The sequence below is a fragment of the Aphelocoma coerulescens genome, chromosome 2 (genome assembly GCF_041296385.1).
Source record: "Aphelocoma coerulescens isolate FSJ_1873_10779 chromosome 2, UR_Acoe_1.0, whole genome shotgun sequence".
NCBI lineage: Eukaryota > Metazoa > Chordata > Aves > Passeriformes > Corvidae > Aphelocoma > Aphelocoma coerulescens.
Genome location: NC_091015.1, coordinates 145,986,655 through 146,003,162, shown reverse-complemented (window position 1 = coordinate 146,003,162; position 16,508 = coordinate 145,986,655). Strand labels below are relative to the sequence as shown.

The 16,508-nt window shown below is 36.2% G+C and overlaps 1 protein-coding gene across 13 annotated transcripts in view; it reads right to left on the bottom strand.

Annotated features, from left to right (window-relative positions):
• Positions 1 to 16,508, bottom strand: part of VPS13B (vacuolar protein sorting 13 homolog B) — a 434,575-nt gene that overhangs the window by 352,658 nt on the left and 65,409 nt on the right. For all 13 annotated transcript variants that reach the window (XM_069005219.1, XM_069005215.1, XM_069005221.1 and 10 more), the window contains 6 exons: positions 16,077 to 16,214; positions 14,600 to 14,687; positions 9,547 to 9,738; positions 8,789 to 8,958; positions 5,709 to 5,903; positions 4,019 to 4,143 (listed from right to left, as the gene is read on the bottom strand). In XM_069005219.1, coding sequence (XP_068861320.1) covers positions 4,019 to 4,143; positions 5,709 to 5,903; positions 8,789 to 8,958; positions 9,547 to 9,738; positions 14,600 to 14,687; positions 16,077 to 16,214 — 908 coding nt within the window. The remainder of the gene's footprint in view (positions 1 to 4,018; positions 4,144 to 5,708; positions 5,904 to 8,788; positions 8,959 to 9,546; positions 9,739 to 14,599; positions 14,688 to 16,076; positions 16,215 to 16,508) is intronic.

Sequence of the window (16,508 nt, the reverse complement as noted above, 5' to 3'; positions counted from 1 at the left end):
ATTAGAAAGATGAAGCTTGATAGAGATTAGCACACTGAATATATTTAAGCTAAAATTTATTTCTTAAGGCAGTCTGCAGAGAATAGCTCAAAAGAAAGAATTTCTGCAAAGATTCCATCTGTTTAGTATCTCAAATACTGGTTTTTGTTTACCAATAATTACCAAGATCTAATTGCAAGTTTCTATTCAGGATTGTTTGTTCTGATAGAGTAAAAATTCAAGAACAACCAATTAAATGTTCTGTACTCTAATAATTCAAGTGCAGACCATGAGGTCCTAGATAATAATTTACCCAGCAGGCTCTCAACCTCTTTATAAAAGGTTAATTCACACACTCAAACTTAACATGACTAGCTATTAGTCAACTCTGTACTGGTGCTACCTTGAAGGCAGCAAACCAGCAGCTATTGCTCTGGTCTCCAAATAATAAAGAGGGGACTCACTATCAAGAAAACAGACCTCTTGAAAGTAGACTACAGGACCAAGAAGCTGAATAGAAAGCAATCAGGGATAAGAATGTCATTCTTATTTATAACCTTATTCTACTAGAGCTCAGAGTCTCAAAATCTGTCACAGGTAGAGACAGTAAGTGAAAAACTCCCTACAGACCTGATAAAAAAAAATAAAAACAAGAGTCTGGAACACTTGTTTAGAGAAGACAGGTTAAGAACAGCAATAAAATAACACACATAACTAGACTGATACCTAGCTGAAAATATACAGAGGACACTTCACTATCAATCAGATACCAGAAAAATAAAAGGAAGGCTATTAAGAATCTATATTCTGTAATGTCAATTCAGCATTTGTCAGAAGTACAATGAAGTGGTATTTTATAAGTGATAGAGGGTTATAACACTGAAGTGTCTCACACCAGATTACCTTATCTGTTACCACAGACATTGTAGCCAAAAAATAAAAGAAAATCAGCTAATTCCTCTCTAAGATTTCTGTTTGGCAAGAAACATTCTTGTCATTCACTCTAGGCTTTTAACCATATTCTGCTAATTCTCAGTTGGTTTTAGACATCCTCCTGAAAGCTCTGAAAGCTGCTTTACAATCTGGCATGCAACACTACATAAAGCAGTTGTAAAATATTGACATTAACATTGTATTTTGCATCTTGTTACGCTTGACAAAAACAAAAGACCAGATGGTTTGTACTTTCCAATAAAAACAGATTAGCTATGCAATTTAAAAGATGTTCAAGACTTAGTTAACTAGTGAGTTTGAGCACATTTCTTTTATATGAAGAAAGTGTATCAACTGAAATTAAAAGAGACATCAATCTAATAGGTAAACAAAACAGCAATTTATGGCTATTTATGGTTATTTATTGGAATTCACTGGGCTGATGTTGCTGAAATTTTATCTGTTAAAACATCCTGCCAATGTCAAATCAACTAGTTTTAAAAAAATTAATATTACTACAGTATTTTATACACTGTATATAACAGTAATTTTGAGATTATTGTACTGAAACTAGAAAAGAAACCTACTGATTTATGTCAGAAATAAAGTTGAGATTTTCACTGCTAACTCAAAACATACTACCTAAGGGATTCCATAACAGTTCATAAAATGTCTTTGTTTTTAAAAGGTATGGTCTGTGGTATGTATTTTCTACGAAGAAATAGAAGAACACATGTAGCATCAGATGTGTGTACTTTAAGAAACTGTGGAATGTGAAATCCACAAATCCAAATAAAGCAGGTGGTATAATTTGGGAGGGAGGACTGAATTTAAGTTTAATGACATTACCAGGTTATCCTACCAGACTAATTCTCACTCACTGCATGACTTCAATGAAGCTCTCAGTCCTCATGCTGATTTCGATTTAGCTGAAGTGCTATTTGATGCGTTTCATCTGGAGTTTTATTCACTTCAAACTACACTTCATTTACCCAGGCTGCTGCTGTACTCATTTGTTTTTCTACTTTATTACCACAAATTGGTGTTGCTTAGTTTAGATAAATTGTTGGAATAAATTCATTTTATAAAGTTTTTTATTTCATTAAAAAATAAATAAGTCATAGAAAGAGATCACATCACAGGAAAAAAGTGAGAAAACTATCAAAACACACTAGACCACAGTATTACAATAAGTGCTGATCTAACAATATCTCCTAATAAATGCCAATAGATGGTTTGCTGTTCTAAGGCAAGACCATTCCCTTGCCTCCACTCCCCAAAACTACAGGTCTTTCCAGTGGGGCATGCACGGTAGTACAATGCACTTTTAAAAGAAAGAGACAAAGAATACAAGAGAGGCAAATTGCATGAGAGAATCCAAGAATGCACAAGACAGAGAACGCAAAGGCAAGATCAGGAACACGAGGCAGAGTGTGAGGGCAGGTGTGAAACAGTGCACGAGGAAAAGCACAAGAAACCAAGTGTGAGTGAGCAAGAGACAGAGCACAGTGAGCACAAGCACACGCAGAAGAGCACAAACACACTCATGAGAAAGCAGCAGCACTTGAATACCATTAACTTGTCAGATGACAGATGTCTTTAAAAACTAATCTCTAAAATAATTTTTTTGATTTTTCACAACTACACCTGGGGTTTACAATATAGTAAAGAAATCTAAGTTTGCCATTCAACACTAATTTATTCTTACAGTTCGCTAACCAGGATTACTAACCAGAGCTTAGTGTTAAATGTCAGATAATGAAAGGAAAGGTCGTCAATTGTAAAGTCCTGAAGTACTCTGATTAGTGCTGATTATAGGGTATCCTGGAAACATTTATTTTTTAGCAAAATATTACAACACAACAGCAATTAATTTGAAGTCGTTAATACTTTTGTAAACTATTGATAGAAAATACGACAAAGTCAGTTAGGCTGCTACCACCTGGTGGTGTGCTGATAATGTTAAAACCCATTTACATTTAACATGGTATCACAGCTTGTGAGAGAAAAATTAGTATATTCTTTACATGACACTAAGAATAATCATAGATGTAGACTTTTTTTGTATAATCCATTAAGGTTTCACAAACAAATGTATCTTAAAATTAGCTATACAACACAATGTTTGAAGCCAAAGTATTTAACCAGCAACATGCTTTTTTAATAATTTGTCACTTTATGTAAAATTTTTTTGCATGGATTTAATCATAAAGTAATGTTACAGACAGCTACTGCTCAAAATGAGGGATAAAGAAAACTAATACCTTGTCCCAAGTATTGCCAAAATGCATTTTCCTGAAAATAGTTTTTATAAATGTAACCTATTAATATAAACTATTACACACTGACATTTATGATCACATGATTTGAACTGTAGAGATAAACACTGAATTTCCATGGCATTTAAGGCTAAAAAAATTATATAGCACATTTCATAATAAAGTACAGAACTGTTTTCAGAAGAAAAATATTTCTATTTAACATCTGAACTACTACAAACAGTTTAAATATCTCATCACAATGTTGAAACACTTCCAACTGTAATAAGAAACAAAGGAAAGTGTAGTAGAAACGATGTGGGTTTGGGATATTTGGGGAGTTTACCCCCCAGTTTGTTGATTTTTATTTGGTTGAGTTTAAAAAAGAAAAAGCTGACCTATTCAGTTAAAAAAAAAATCAAGCTTCCCATTAGTATGTAACTTCAGCTTTTGTATCAGCTCAAGAAAGAATGGTAACTGGTTCCAGAAACCTACAAGGTCTAGAAGAAAGCCATTTACTTCTGTATCACAGAATATGCAGAGTTGAAAGGGACCCACAAGGGTCATTGATCTTAAGTGACTGGCCCATACAGGGACTGAACCAGTGACCTTAGACTTAGTACCACCATGCTCCAGTTCTCTCAGCCAAACAAGGGTCTACAGTGTTTATTGACAGCTATCCTTACAAAGAAACCCATGAATGATAACAGCTATAATAGCAGAATACGATAGAGGAGACAGAGAAGTTTACAGATATATATGAAACTTGGCATTTTTTAATCACTCATAAAAAATGCAAATGTAATTGTGCACATGACTTAAACACACTGTACAGGCTTAATGCTCACCAATATTTGTGGAACTTGATCAACTTGCCATAAACAGCAGTACTGAATGAGGGGATAACTGGAACAGGGATGCAGTATAGTCCTTTAGTGTCCAAAGAAGTCAGTGCTGCTTGAAAACCAAATATCTGGAACAAATTCAATTGGTCAAATGGTATATTCTCACATGATTAGATTACTTTCAAGATATTTTATAACATAATATATGTATTTATAAATATACTCAGTAAATATTAAATAAATTGTGTATTATTTTTAGATAATTCATTTTCCCCAAACATAAATATAGCTACAAAAAATCTACCTCAAATAATGCCCTAGAAATGCATGTAAAAATATTTTCTTCGCTCAAAAAGTGTTAACTACAGTCTGCTGAATTTTAAAAAATGCTGAATTACAATTTTTCAATTCAAATACTTCAGTCTATATCCTTTAGACTTGCAGATTACATACTGCCTTTCATATAAAGTAAAATCACTTTGAGTAATTATAACAACACTGGTACAAAAGAGTGGTATTTAAGGAAATTAGAAGGTTCCCTTCAAAGCTTTTTTTCATAGTAAGAGCCTGCCTAAAGAAAGATTCATCACAAAAATTCTTTATGATGTTTCCCTGTTCAATATGGCAAACAAACTGATGTAGAGTTGCCTTTTAACATGCTTTACCACCCTTCACAAGAACAGGACACTTCAGCCACTATTAAAGCTAACAAATAAACCCTTTAAAACTCAAAGCTGATGTCCAACTTTTGCTACTAAAAAGTTTTCTGAAGAGAAAAAAAATCCTCTCAAACTGAAAAACATACAGATGGCTTGCAGTACTGCAATTCCTATCACTTTACATGTGACAGAACGTAAACATGTCACCCAGAATACTGAAAGCTTGCCATGCAATTCTGGAACACAGTTTCTTGTATGTAGATAATAAAGATTTAAATAATTAAATTCTTACTAAAAATATCAGCATGGAAGTGAAGAGATAACTGGGAAATTGAGAAAAATTAACAGTAGTAGTAGTAAATATTTATGTTTTAGTGGCACCCAAAAGGTTTCAAACTGCCTAAACACATCCTAAAAGGCTGGAAAGGCCTGCTTTAAAACTCCTCCTCAGAGCAGATGGCAACTGAACCATCTCAAAATAGTTTTCCATACCATAGGCTTCCCTCAGCCTCACAATAAGAGATCCTCTCATATAATGCATCTTTAATCGAGAACATTCAGAGATCTGTCCTCTTATAATGAAAAATAATTAAGTTCTTTGGTAGCAGTTTTTGATTGCATATCTTCACTATGATGGTTTTGCTCTATCAATACTACTAGTGATGGTTTTTCCGCTAACATCCCATCAGGTTTGTGTGTTTTACAGCAATATACAGATCATAAGAGCATTCTATCAGAGGAGGAAAAAGGTTTCTTTCTGAATTCTTTTAATTCAGTCTTGTCACAAGAACCTTGGGGCTTCAGTTTGCAGTTTCCTCACATGAAGCTCCCTGTGCGTATTACAAAACACTTGGCTCAAGTCAGAAGCAGCAATCCCAAACAACAACATTCTGTGAAATGTGTTTACTCTATGGCCTTTTAGATTAGCTGAACACATTCTTACAGGAAACCTGCTAACACTTAGGATTAACTATACGTACACGATCTTTTTTCAGCACACTGCAGTAAGAAACACATCTCAGGCCCTCATTTACCTTCAGATAGCAGTGTGAGTAACAGTAGTGAAGCAGGTTGTCGGATGGCTGGCCAAGGCTGCTGACCACGTGCACCAGTTGCTCAGCATACATTGGCACTGAGTGCTCCAGGTTAACCTTATCCACCAAAATTCGGATGGAAGGTAAAGGCCGCAGGGGCTGGAAACTTGCAGCATTTAACAGTCCGCTTAAGTTCTAGGGCGGGGGGGAAAAATCATGTAATAATTATATTACAGATGTATTATTTATCATATCTGTATGTTCTTACCCAAACATGCAAGCAAATCTACATGTAATAAACTATTTACAGATACCATGGCATTATACTATGAATCCTCAAATCTTCTCAAAATACCTTCTTTGAAGTTTAAAATAATCAACTTTTTATCTGGAATTGTCTTGGGTGCAGGTGTCCAGGTGCTGATAGTCAGGGGTAGCCACTGTGAGGGGACACCAGGGGCTGTCCCAGGCCAGGTTCAGCCCATTCCAGCCAGTGCTGCAGGAGCCCCACCACAAGGCACAGCTGAGCTCCTCAGCCAAACTGGGGCCACCTCTGTGCAGACAGATTTTAGAATGGGCAAAAACGCCACACAGGCTGCAAAGACTTGAAGAAGTGAGAAGCAGCAATATGAAAAGCAAGGGCAGAGAAGGAGGGGAGGCAGTGGTGCTCCAGGCACCAGAGCAGAGTCTCTTGCAGCCCATGAAAGAGACAACACAAAAGCAGACATCCACACTGCAGCCCACAGAGGCCCCCATGCTGGAGTAGGTGGATATGCCCTGAAGGGCACTGCAGAATTGAGGAGAGCCCATGCTGGAGCAGATTCTCCCTCAAGGACTGAAGCCTGGAGGAAGGACTTGCACTGAGGCAGAACAGTGCAAGAATGAGGGAGTGCCAGAGATCAGTTTTATAGACTGACCCCCATCTTCCATTCTCCATCCCCCTCTGTTGTGGGATGGGAGGTAGAAGAGTCAGGGAATGACAGAGTGAAATTGAGTCTGAAGGAAAAAGAGGGATAGGGGATATATATTATTTTGATTCTTAGCAATAAGTTAAATTATTTGCACCAAGACAAGTTTGTTTTGCTCATACTAGTAATTGTTAAGTGATCTCCCCCTCCACCTGACCAGTCCCATTCTTCTCCCCCATTCTGCTGAGGAAGGGGAGTGAGAATAGCTGGTAATCACCTGCCAGCTGGCCGATGCCAAGTCAAAATATTTCGTCCCATAAAATATTTGTTTACCTTTTTATCACTCCAAAGCACTATCATCATAATAATCTCATGCTGATCTAGCCTTTACACTGTCATCTGTTATGTATTCACAGTTATGCCAGGTATCTCAGCAAAAGACAATGCCATTCCATAGAAAATAAATACCACAGTTTTCGACATCCAGGTCTATTTTTTATAGTATCCATTAAAATGGACTACTGCATCCAGCACAGGTTGGACATGGGCATACCAGAATAAGTTTGTTGGAAACAAAGTGGTTATGGGGTTAGAGCACATGGGCTCTGTCTCAGGAGAAACATAGACAACTAAAGTCATTTAGCCGGGAGAAGGCCAGAGAAGGATCCTACTGCTGTCTACTGCGACATACTGGGAGGGTACAGAGAAGAGAGAGACAGAAGAGGTGCTAATTCAGTGCTTGACAGAACAACCCCTGGAACAACCTGCCCTTACTTTGACCAGGACATTGAACTCCTGCAGAACACCTCCAAACATCTCTTCCAATCCAAATTACACTACAAATCTAAAAATTTTATTAAATATGCATCAAAATAGGACAATAAGTTGATGTATATACAATTTTCAATCTAAAATTCAAAATCATTATTTTAAATAAGGTTGACTTCATTCAAGAAATGTAAATTGAGACTCCGAGTAATGAGTACACCAAACAAAAAGTTCACTGGAATTCAACTTCTATGCCTCAAACCTACAACAAACATGGGACTGTTCTCCCATTATAAAGATACCATCTGCCCATGCCCATAAGGTGAAAAGCACCACCACCCATTGCACTACTCAGTGCAATGTATTAGAAAGTGCTAAAAAGGAAAAAGCCTTTCTGAGCAACCTGTTCCAGTGCTTCACCACCCTCTGAATAAAGAATTTCTTCTTAACATCTAAACTAAGTCTGATCTCCTTTAGTTTAAAACCATTGTCCCTTGTTCTGTCATTATCTACCTGTACAAAATTCCCTCTCCCTCCTTTTTAGAAGCCTCCTTCAGGTACTGAAAGGCCACAGTGAGGTTTCCTCGAAGCATTTTCTTCTTCAGGATGAGCTATCACAGCTCTCTCGGTTTATCAGATGAAATATTGGACAAAAATTCCTAGAAATTTAACTCAAGAATTGATGGGGTTTTCTCTTCTTCCCACTCTGTCCTTATGCATAAAACACTTTCCAGCCTTTGGCATGAGAGATAAACCTACTGCAAGTCTTCACTACAAGCCACAGATTTACCCCTACAGTATAGATTTATCCCTACACTACCTCAGCTTTGTGCACTGAAGAAGGAGACCTATAAGAACAAAACCAGTATAGGATTCTTTAGTTGGCATTATACTATGCATACCCAAAAGATAAAACAAACAAAGGCTGTTAGGAAATTTCTGTTTCTCTGAGCTAGTCATTCAGCAGTTAAATGCCCAAGTCCTGCTGACATCCTGTCTGGAACTAGCACAGACCTGGCTGTTAACATCTATGCAGTCTCTATCGAGCCTCTGTATTGAAAGATTTCACACTTTACCAAGCTTGCAAAGACCTCCAGAACAGGTACTCTTCTGATCAAAAGATCAGAGCAACTGCTTTTTCATTTGCTTGATGCTTTAAAACCTTTTTTATTCAAAAGTATTTTTCCTATCCTTACACAAGACCTTCACTTTCCAAGTCTAACTACTCAGACAGCACTCCTTTTAGGTATCTGAATTTAAGGCTCGTGGGCACCAAACTAATCCAGAACTCAGTGATACCTCCAGCACGTGGAATAACAGGCCAGTAAGAAAATGCATATATATATATATATAAAACAGCACATACTGATATAAGGAACTGAATTATTATCTGTGCATACATACCTTCTCACCCATGATTATGGGCAGCAAGTGGTCTAGTAAATTGAATTCTGCCACAGGGATTATAATTGTACACTTAAGAACAGTGAACGTTGTAAGTCTAGTGGGAATGTATTCTTCCAGTGATGCTATTTCTTCTGAGCTTGGCATAGTTCTATTTCCATCCATAATATCTACAATAAATCAAGATCACATATGTTTCACTAAAATATATAAAGTCAATGTTTTAGAAATGCCTAGGGACTAGCAAAAAGTGCAAAGCTCCCCCCACCCCTTCATAGTTAATAATGTTATTCCACACTGGTTCTGCCTAAGGCTAAATGCAATACTAACTGGATTTTCTCTACCTGAAATCTGTATTGCTCTCTGAAACCCATCTTAACAGTTTACCATAACTTGTTCCCATGCATTTTCATCCTGTGTGACTATTATTGTGAACTAATAAACACCGATAGGAATACTTTCTTCTCTAAGACTCCAAAATTAAGCTAGAGTAGACAATGAAATAAGCCATTCTTACTCAACATGAGGCTTATGACTACAACAAAGGGCTTTCAAAGTGTCTGAAATTATCTCAAAAGTATATCCAACACTGATGAGGATATTGTTATTAATTTTATCTTTATTTTACATTTTGCTCTTTGGACTCATAAAATCCCCAAGAGGTTTGCAGTTTTAACTATTTGAAAGCTGCACCTTCAAGAGCCCTAAATGGAGTCTGGTTTAATTCAGTATATTTGTGTATATGCAAAGGAGCAAACCTGGCTTAGTTTTGCTGTATGGTTCATACTCGTGCTCCAGAGCACAAACTATCATTTTCATTATCCGGTGTACTGCGCTGCTATCCAGTCGAAGATTGAGTGGACCCACAATGAGGCTTTTTGTCGACATCTCCTGAACATTTCCCAAATCTTCACTCTTTACTGAAGAAAGGTCTTGCTGATTCCCAGAAACTACAAGAAGTTTTATAAAAAGTTACACAAAACAATTGGACATAATAACATTTTTTATCAGCTACTTCTGTTTCAAATTCTGTGATCAAAGACTTATAAACATACAGAAAAATATAACAATGCAAATATAACACACAAATATACAATGACTGGTTTAATGAGTTTTAACAAAACTATTCCTGGTAAATGCAGAGCAAACAGGACAAATTTCTGCCTTGCTTCCAAGCACAATACAACTTAGGAACTCTTCCATGAACTTCCTGTTTCTCAAATTTGGGACTCTTTGGAGGTGTCTATACTTCTATGGCAACCCCACATGTCAGTGACAGCCGTGGTGTTCAAAACTTTCTACAGCTTGTCACCAAGATATCCATCCTAATAATCAAGGAAAAGGTGTGGTGCAAAGACACATGACAGATCTGGGCCCTTGAAAGGTGAGCTGCCTTGACAAGGTTAGAAGAACCAGACTGCCAACTAAGATAAACCTTTCCTTCCGTTCACATTTACCACCATTCACTGATGTACGGGCAGCAAGAAAGAAAATTTTTTATATCATTATGTCTCAGACTGCTTTTTTTTAAGAGCCAACAGAGATAAACGAGTAGTTTAGTAAAGTAGGATAATAAGGTAGACCAAAATCACACATTCACTGTATACAGGCTACTCATCAGCTACCAAACAGCATGACTATTTCTCTAAACATACTTCATGGAAATTCTTCAGTTAAATCATGCAGATTTTAGAAGCTCAAGTTTTCCTGTCACGTATGACTTGTAAAAATATACCCCCATCCCTCTAACATACTTAGTTTGCAGAACTTCACTCTGATTTTTTTCCGTAATAGATCACTTTGAAAGTGTCTTCATTGCTTTGACACAAGCACTAAACATTGAATGTCTTGCTGACCATTACATAAATGAACAGTCTGACAAAATAAACATCAAGATTAAACGGATTCTGAGACTACAGAAGGGCAACGGAGCTGGTGAAGGGCCTGGAGCACAACACTTACGAGGAGCAACTGAGGGTGCTGGGGTTGTTTAGCCTGGAGCAAAGGAGCTCAGGGAAGACATTATTGCTCACTACATCTACCTGGAAGGAGGGTGTAGCAGGGGCAGGAGGTCAGTCTCTTCTCCCATGTAAGAAGTTACAGGATGGGAGGCCTCAAGTTGTACCAGGGGCACTTTAGATTGGATATTGGGAAAAATTTCTTTACTGAAATTGGCTACAGGAATTGGCACAAGCTGTCAAGGGAAGCATTGTAACCACCATCTCTGGAAGTGTACAAAAAATATAAGAATGTGGCACTTGGGGACACAGTTTAGTGGTGAACATGGCAGTGCTGGATTAACGGTTGGACTCAATGACTTAGTTCTTTTCCAACCTTAACAATTCTGTGATTTCTGGTTGCCCAAGAGGAATCCAGTCATTTACCCTTTTGTCTCTCTCCTTTACTGAACTCTTTTAACTGCACTCATTCAAAACAGTCTTTATATTGAGAGAAGTTGAACTTGGGGGAAAAGGAAGCAAGGATAGGGGTTTATTTCCCTTATGTTTAAATCATACTCCATAAAACATTGTTGCTTCTAAGCACTGGTGAGGAAAAAGGTCCCAAATAAACCGAGACTATGCCAAATTTGATGCACAGCTGGCCTAATGCTCTGCAGGTCTTTAGAGGCTTATACACTCAGCAGAAGAATTAACTTTATCCTTAAAAGCTAACAGAAGTTGATGGTGAGAGCATTTATAGCCTCTGCTTCCCTTGGTTTGTCGTTTTTCTGAGAAGAAAAAGAACAATAAAGAAAGATAAAAGGACAGAAGGACACTACCTTATAAAACCTATTGAAATCTTCAGTTGGAACTGAGTTACAACCTTTTGAATAAAACCTGAAAAAGATTTTTTTAAGACCCAGCATACAGACTTCTGCATTTATTTTATAGGCAGTTAACATACATACTTTTATCCTTCCAATTCTACATGGTATTCAGTTCAGATGAACACTACCAAAAGGTGTAAAAAACTGTAACATCACATAAAAAATAATAAGTCCAAAAATAATAAAGCCAGAAGTAGTAACAGCCTACCTTTTTAAAGAAGAAAAACCAGACTTGCTTGTATATATTGTATGTATATGAACAGGATATTTAAGTGTCAGAATTTATACAAACCAATTTCTGGAACAGCTCCATACAATTCCAACTAAGTGCAAAGAGAATGGGACACAAAATCTATTGGTTCTACAGAAGTAGGTGATCACAGGTGACTAGAAACTTCATGGATGCATAAAGACAGCCAATTTTCAATCACTGAGTTTTCAAGCTCTCTGGAAATCATGTCTACTTCGACAAAAAATATCAAAATGAATGCTGCATCATAAACTTGCCAGCAAAGCAGAGAGGTACACATTACAAACAAAAGGTAACTTCAACAGCATGCCCTGCTAGGTCTGTAGGTCATGCAAATCAGTGGTCAGGGAACTGACAGGCTACATAATGGTTCGGGTAAATTGTTCTGCACTGAAATACGAAGCAAAAAACCAGAAAAATAAAGGAAGACAGACAGAATTTCAAAATAAGACTACTGTGCATGACTACCTTGCTTTCATTCAAAATAGTGAAATTGATTAATGCACTTCTGTAAGTGACAGATGAAATTCCTAAGGGTTAATGTTATCCAGGAGGCACTTGTGGTTTAATCAGTAATCCTATGCTTCAGGAAAGGTTAAAGGTGCAAAGAATGTGTCAAACCAAAATTGCCTTGGCAGATAAAAATCTTACAATCACAGTAACTGCCTCCTATGACTTAAGTTGGGTTAGGTTTTTTGTGGTATGTGGTGTGCACTAATTGTAACTAAAAACAGTTATACCAAAATAAATAGTAAAATGCAAACTTTCATATAAACAACACATTAAAAATACAGCAGATTTACATTGTTTTCAAAATCTTAACATATTTATACCATCTTAAGTAAGTATTTTACACCTATTTATTTATATTCTATTTAACAACTACGCATTTAACCCACAATCTGGAAAAATTAGGTAGAAAATGACTAGCAGAAAGCATCACATTTGCTTTTCTGAGGAACAAAACTATTTAAAAATATAAGATCTTAAGTTCTTGGCTCTAGAGAAACAACAACCATTTAAACAATTTAAAAATTAATTATTCCATTCTTTTACGTAGCAGGTTGCTGAAACTAAAGGAGTAAGACTGAAAAAAAAGACTTGACAGGAAACCAAGATACATTTTGTGAGGTGTTTTCCTAGTGTCTGATGGAGCAAATAGCAGCCAAGGCTCTGAGAAAGCCTTTCTGGAAAGAAAAAAAAAAGGAGAATCTAAGGAGGGAAAAATGTAGTCAAAAAATATGAGTAGCCTGGCACTGAGTAAAAGAAAAAAGTCCTTCCAAGTTCAGTGATTTCTGAAAAGGGTTAATTAAAAGTCAGGAAGAGATATGATCATAACATTCCTTATGCATTCAGAGAAACAAGACAAAATACTCCACAAAATCAATTTTTCTTCATATTGCACATAGTCTGTGCATATTTTAATTCTATACTAAGATTCAAAGAGGAGATAAGGATTACCCGAGGTTTTCAACTTCTCTACATAGGAGTTCAATGTGCAATTAAACATTATATCATTATTAAAACCAGAAGATGTCTGCAGTAGAAGTTTGACTTAATTGTACATTTTCAGAGCTTCACTCCACGCTCATGGTACAGAGGAAAGCCTCAGTCAGGAAAGAACTGTTAAATTGCCTGGGGTATGCCTCTACTGCTGAAGGCAACAGCATCATTTACTTATTTTTGCAAGTTTTTCACAATCCATCCTCTCAGGAAACTGGAAGGTTCTTTCCTACTGCTTTTAGACTTAATGTCCACCAAGTCAAGAAAAGACAACTGAACATCAGGAGTTGTGATTTCTCTTACACAGAAATAGAAACACAAAAAACCAAAATCCAGATGAATTGGACTATGAAGCAAGGACAGATAAATGTTCAGTCACAAAACAGCAAGAGGTTTCCAACAGATATCCAGAGAAATAGTATTCACAATAATAAATACACAGATGGGGAAGAAGGTATTATTAATTTGACAATAAAACTGCAGAGCAGCAGCTGTAGATGACAGCCTTCTCAGGAGTGAGGGGGAAATTGTATCACAATTAATGCTAAGAATATAAACATACTACTTGCTGATAGATTAACTCCTTTGTCCCAGCTTTTGTGACACTACAAAACTAGATATATTTACTGCATTAAAATCACTTCTCAGACTTAGAAAAGAATTGATAGGAATCTCAAAAATTATTTAGAATTGGCCAATATCTATGTGCACATGGTTTAGGCTAATATTTGCTCATCAAATTGTTTAGGTACATATATTTAAAGATAATTCTTCACACTATCTTGCATCCTTGAGTTTTTCTTCTTAGAAGAAAAACAATAGTCCTTTTCATCTTCTGTGCCAAGTATATAATCAATCTCATTCTTCAACCAGTTTCTTAAAAGATATTTTTTTACATGCAAAGTCAATAACTTTAAAAAAAAAAAGACATTATATTTCATGAACTCCACCACTACAAAAGAATTACTTTCAGTTTAGCAACTGGCTATAAAAAATATCATTATGATTACTTATGCAGGAAAAGAAAAATAAAAAAGGAAGAATACCAACAATCAACAGCTAACCTAAACAACTCATCTCTGAAAGACATCAATGAAGATGAAAGCATTTTAATGATGATCCCGATGGTAAATCTAAGGTAAGTTAGAGGACAACTGGTCAAGGACCATCTGGGCATTAAAAGTCTTTGTTTCTATTATTTATCAGGGTAAACAAAGGAAAAAAAAGGTACCTTTGCCACTGGTGCTTTCCATTGTGTACAAGTAATCCATGTAGAAAGCCCCAAACCTCTGCATTCCAGCTATCTCTGTGTATGTCTCCTACCAACAAAGCAAAGCAAACAAAGAAAATGTTGTATAAGGAAAGAATCTTGAGACTAGCAACTGATAGACCGGTATTAGAGAGATATATTCATGTTTGGATTTGTGCATCAACACAGGGAAAGGCTTATCAAAGCAAAGGACAGAGGTCATCCCAAAGAATTCACCTTCCTGATAGGTAATGTTACTTCCATTTGAGGCCACACAAATGCACATCCATAATTCCTGTGGACATGCTGACCAATTCATCAATAACTTCTAGTCAATTAGTACCTTTAATGAAGTAAATATTCTTCATTTGACCTCTTACATGCAACACATCAACCTAATTAAATACACTAAAAACTTCAGTTCATTCAGTTTGGCATTGTTATTCAAGGAATATTGTGGGTTCATCTTTCAACAGTAGGAAACTTATCAAGACTTCATGCCAACATTGGGATTTATACATAATACAATACATTAGCAGCAAATTTGTTTCCTCTCTTGCCAAAAATATAGGCAGATTGTAAAAGCATTGAAGACAAACCAAACCCAGAGTAAAGCTTAAAACTAAAACAAACTATAGGAAAAGTCTGAATTTAAGTACTTGTGATTTTACTAATTTCATTTTCTCATGTGATTCTTCAGGGTTACACTTCATCAATAGTACTAGAAAGGTGGAAATAGTAAAATTTAAATTAAAAGGAAATTAGATACATTCCAAATTGTAAATGGCTTATCTGTACAATAAACAGCACAGACCTCCACCTATGAACACACCTGGAAAAGACCACCTTGGTCATTGCAACCAGTCTTTAATAATTGCAGACAACCAGGGAATAAAGTTTTACTGCACAATTTACAACAACAGAGACTAGAGGTGACTGAAAATTTGTCTCCACAAAAGGCAGAATTAGCAAAATTTTCTCTAAGTAGACAAATACAGGACACAAACAATAGAATTAACACTGTCCAAATCTGCCATCACTTCTTAGTTTGAAGACCATAGACTACTTACTGTTTGGGTTTAAAATATGTGCTGGTAAAGCTTGACTTTTTGGTAGCATTCTCTCATGTGTCTCTTTTCCTCTTAAAATGTTCTGTGGTTACTGCTTTTGGAAACTATGACATTAATTCAGTTTTTGGGGCAGGAGGGGAGTTTGAGGTTTCTTCTGGACATGTTTTTTCAGTTTGGCTCTTTCTTTGGCTCAGTTTTTGTGGGTGTCTTTTTTTTTTTAACACAAACAGATTCACTTTTTTTTTTGGCCAGCTACAAAGTAAGATTCAGCTAAATGTGAAAAAGTAAAGAGAATTCAGTCCTCTAACAGTACACAGATCTAAATAATTTTAAGAAATCCATTAGAGAGCATTGGAAATTATTCTGTAAGAAAAATGTAATTCTCTGACCTTATGATGAGCTGCATCCAATATGAATTCTGCACGAATACTATTATTTTCTGGACTTCTATAATCAAATAGTGAATTGGTAAGGTATGTCATTCCTTTCGCACTCAAATTTTCTCCACAGTTAAAGAAGCATGCCTCCTTCATGAGGCAGTAGAAAGTGAGGCAGGAGAGAAAAAAAAATATACAGTCAAGTTAGCAGAGCAATTTCAATTCTGTCATTATACACAAATAACACACAGAGTGGCATCCCTCAAGAGCATATTCCATTATGAATGAAGATAAAACAGTGAAATTAACTTTATTTGTTAAAGCTAAGCTCCTGTCCACTCCTTCCCCATTTTCAAATCAATAAAAATGGTCTGAGCTAATGAGTATTATACAACTCATGATACAGAACATACCAGCTGCATTTTAACAGCAAATAACCTCAGA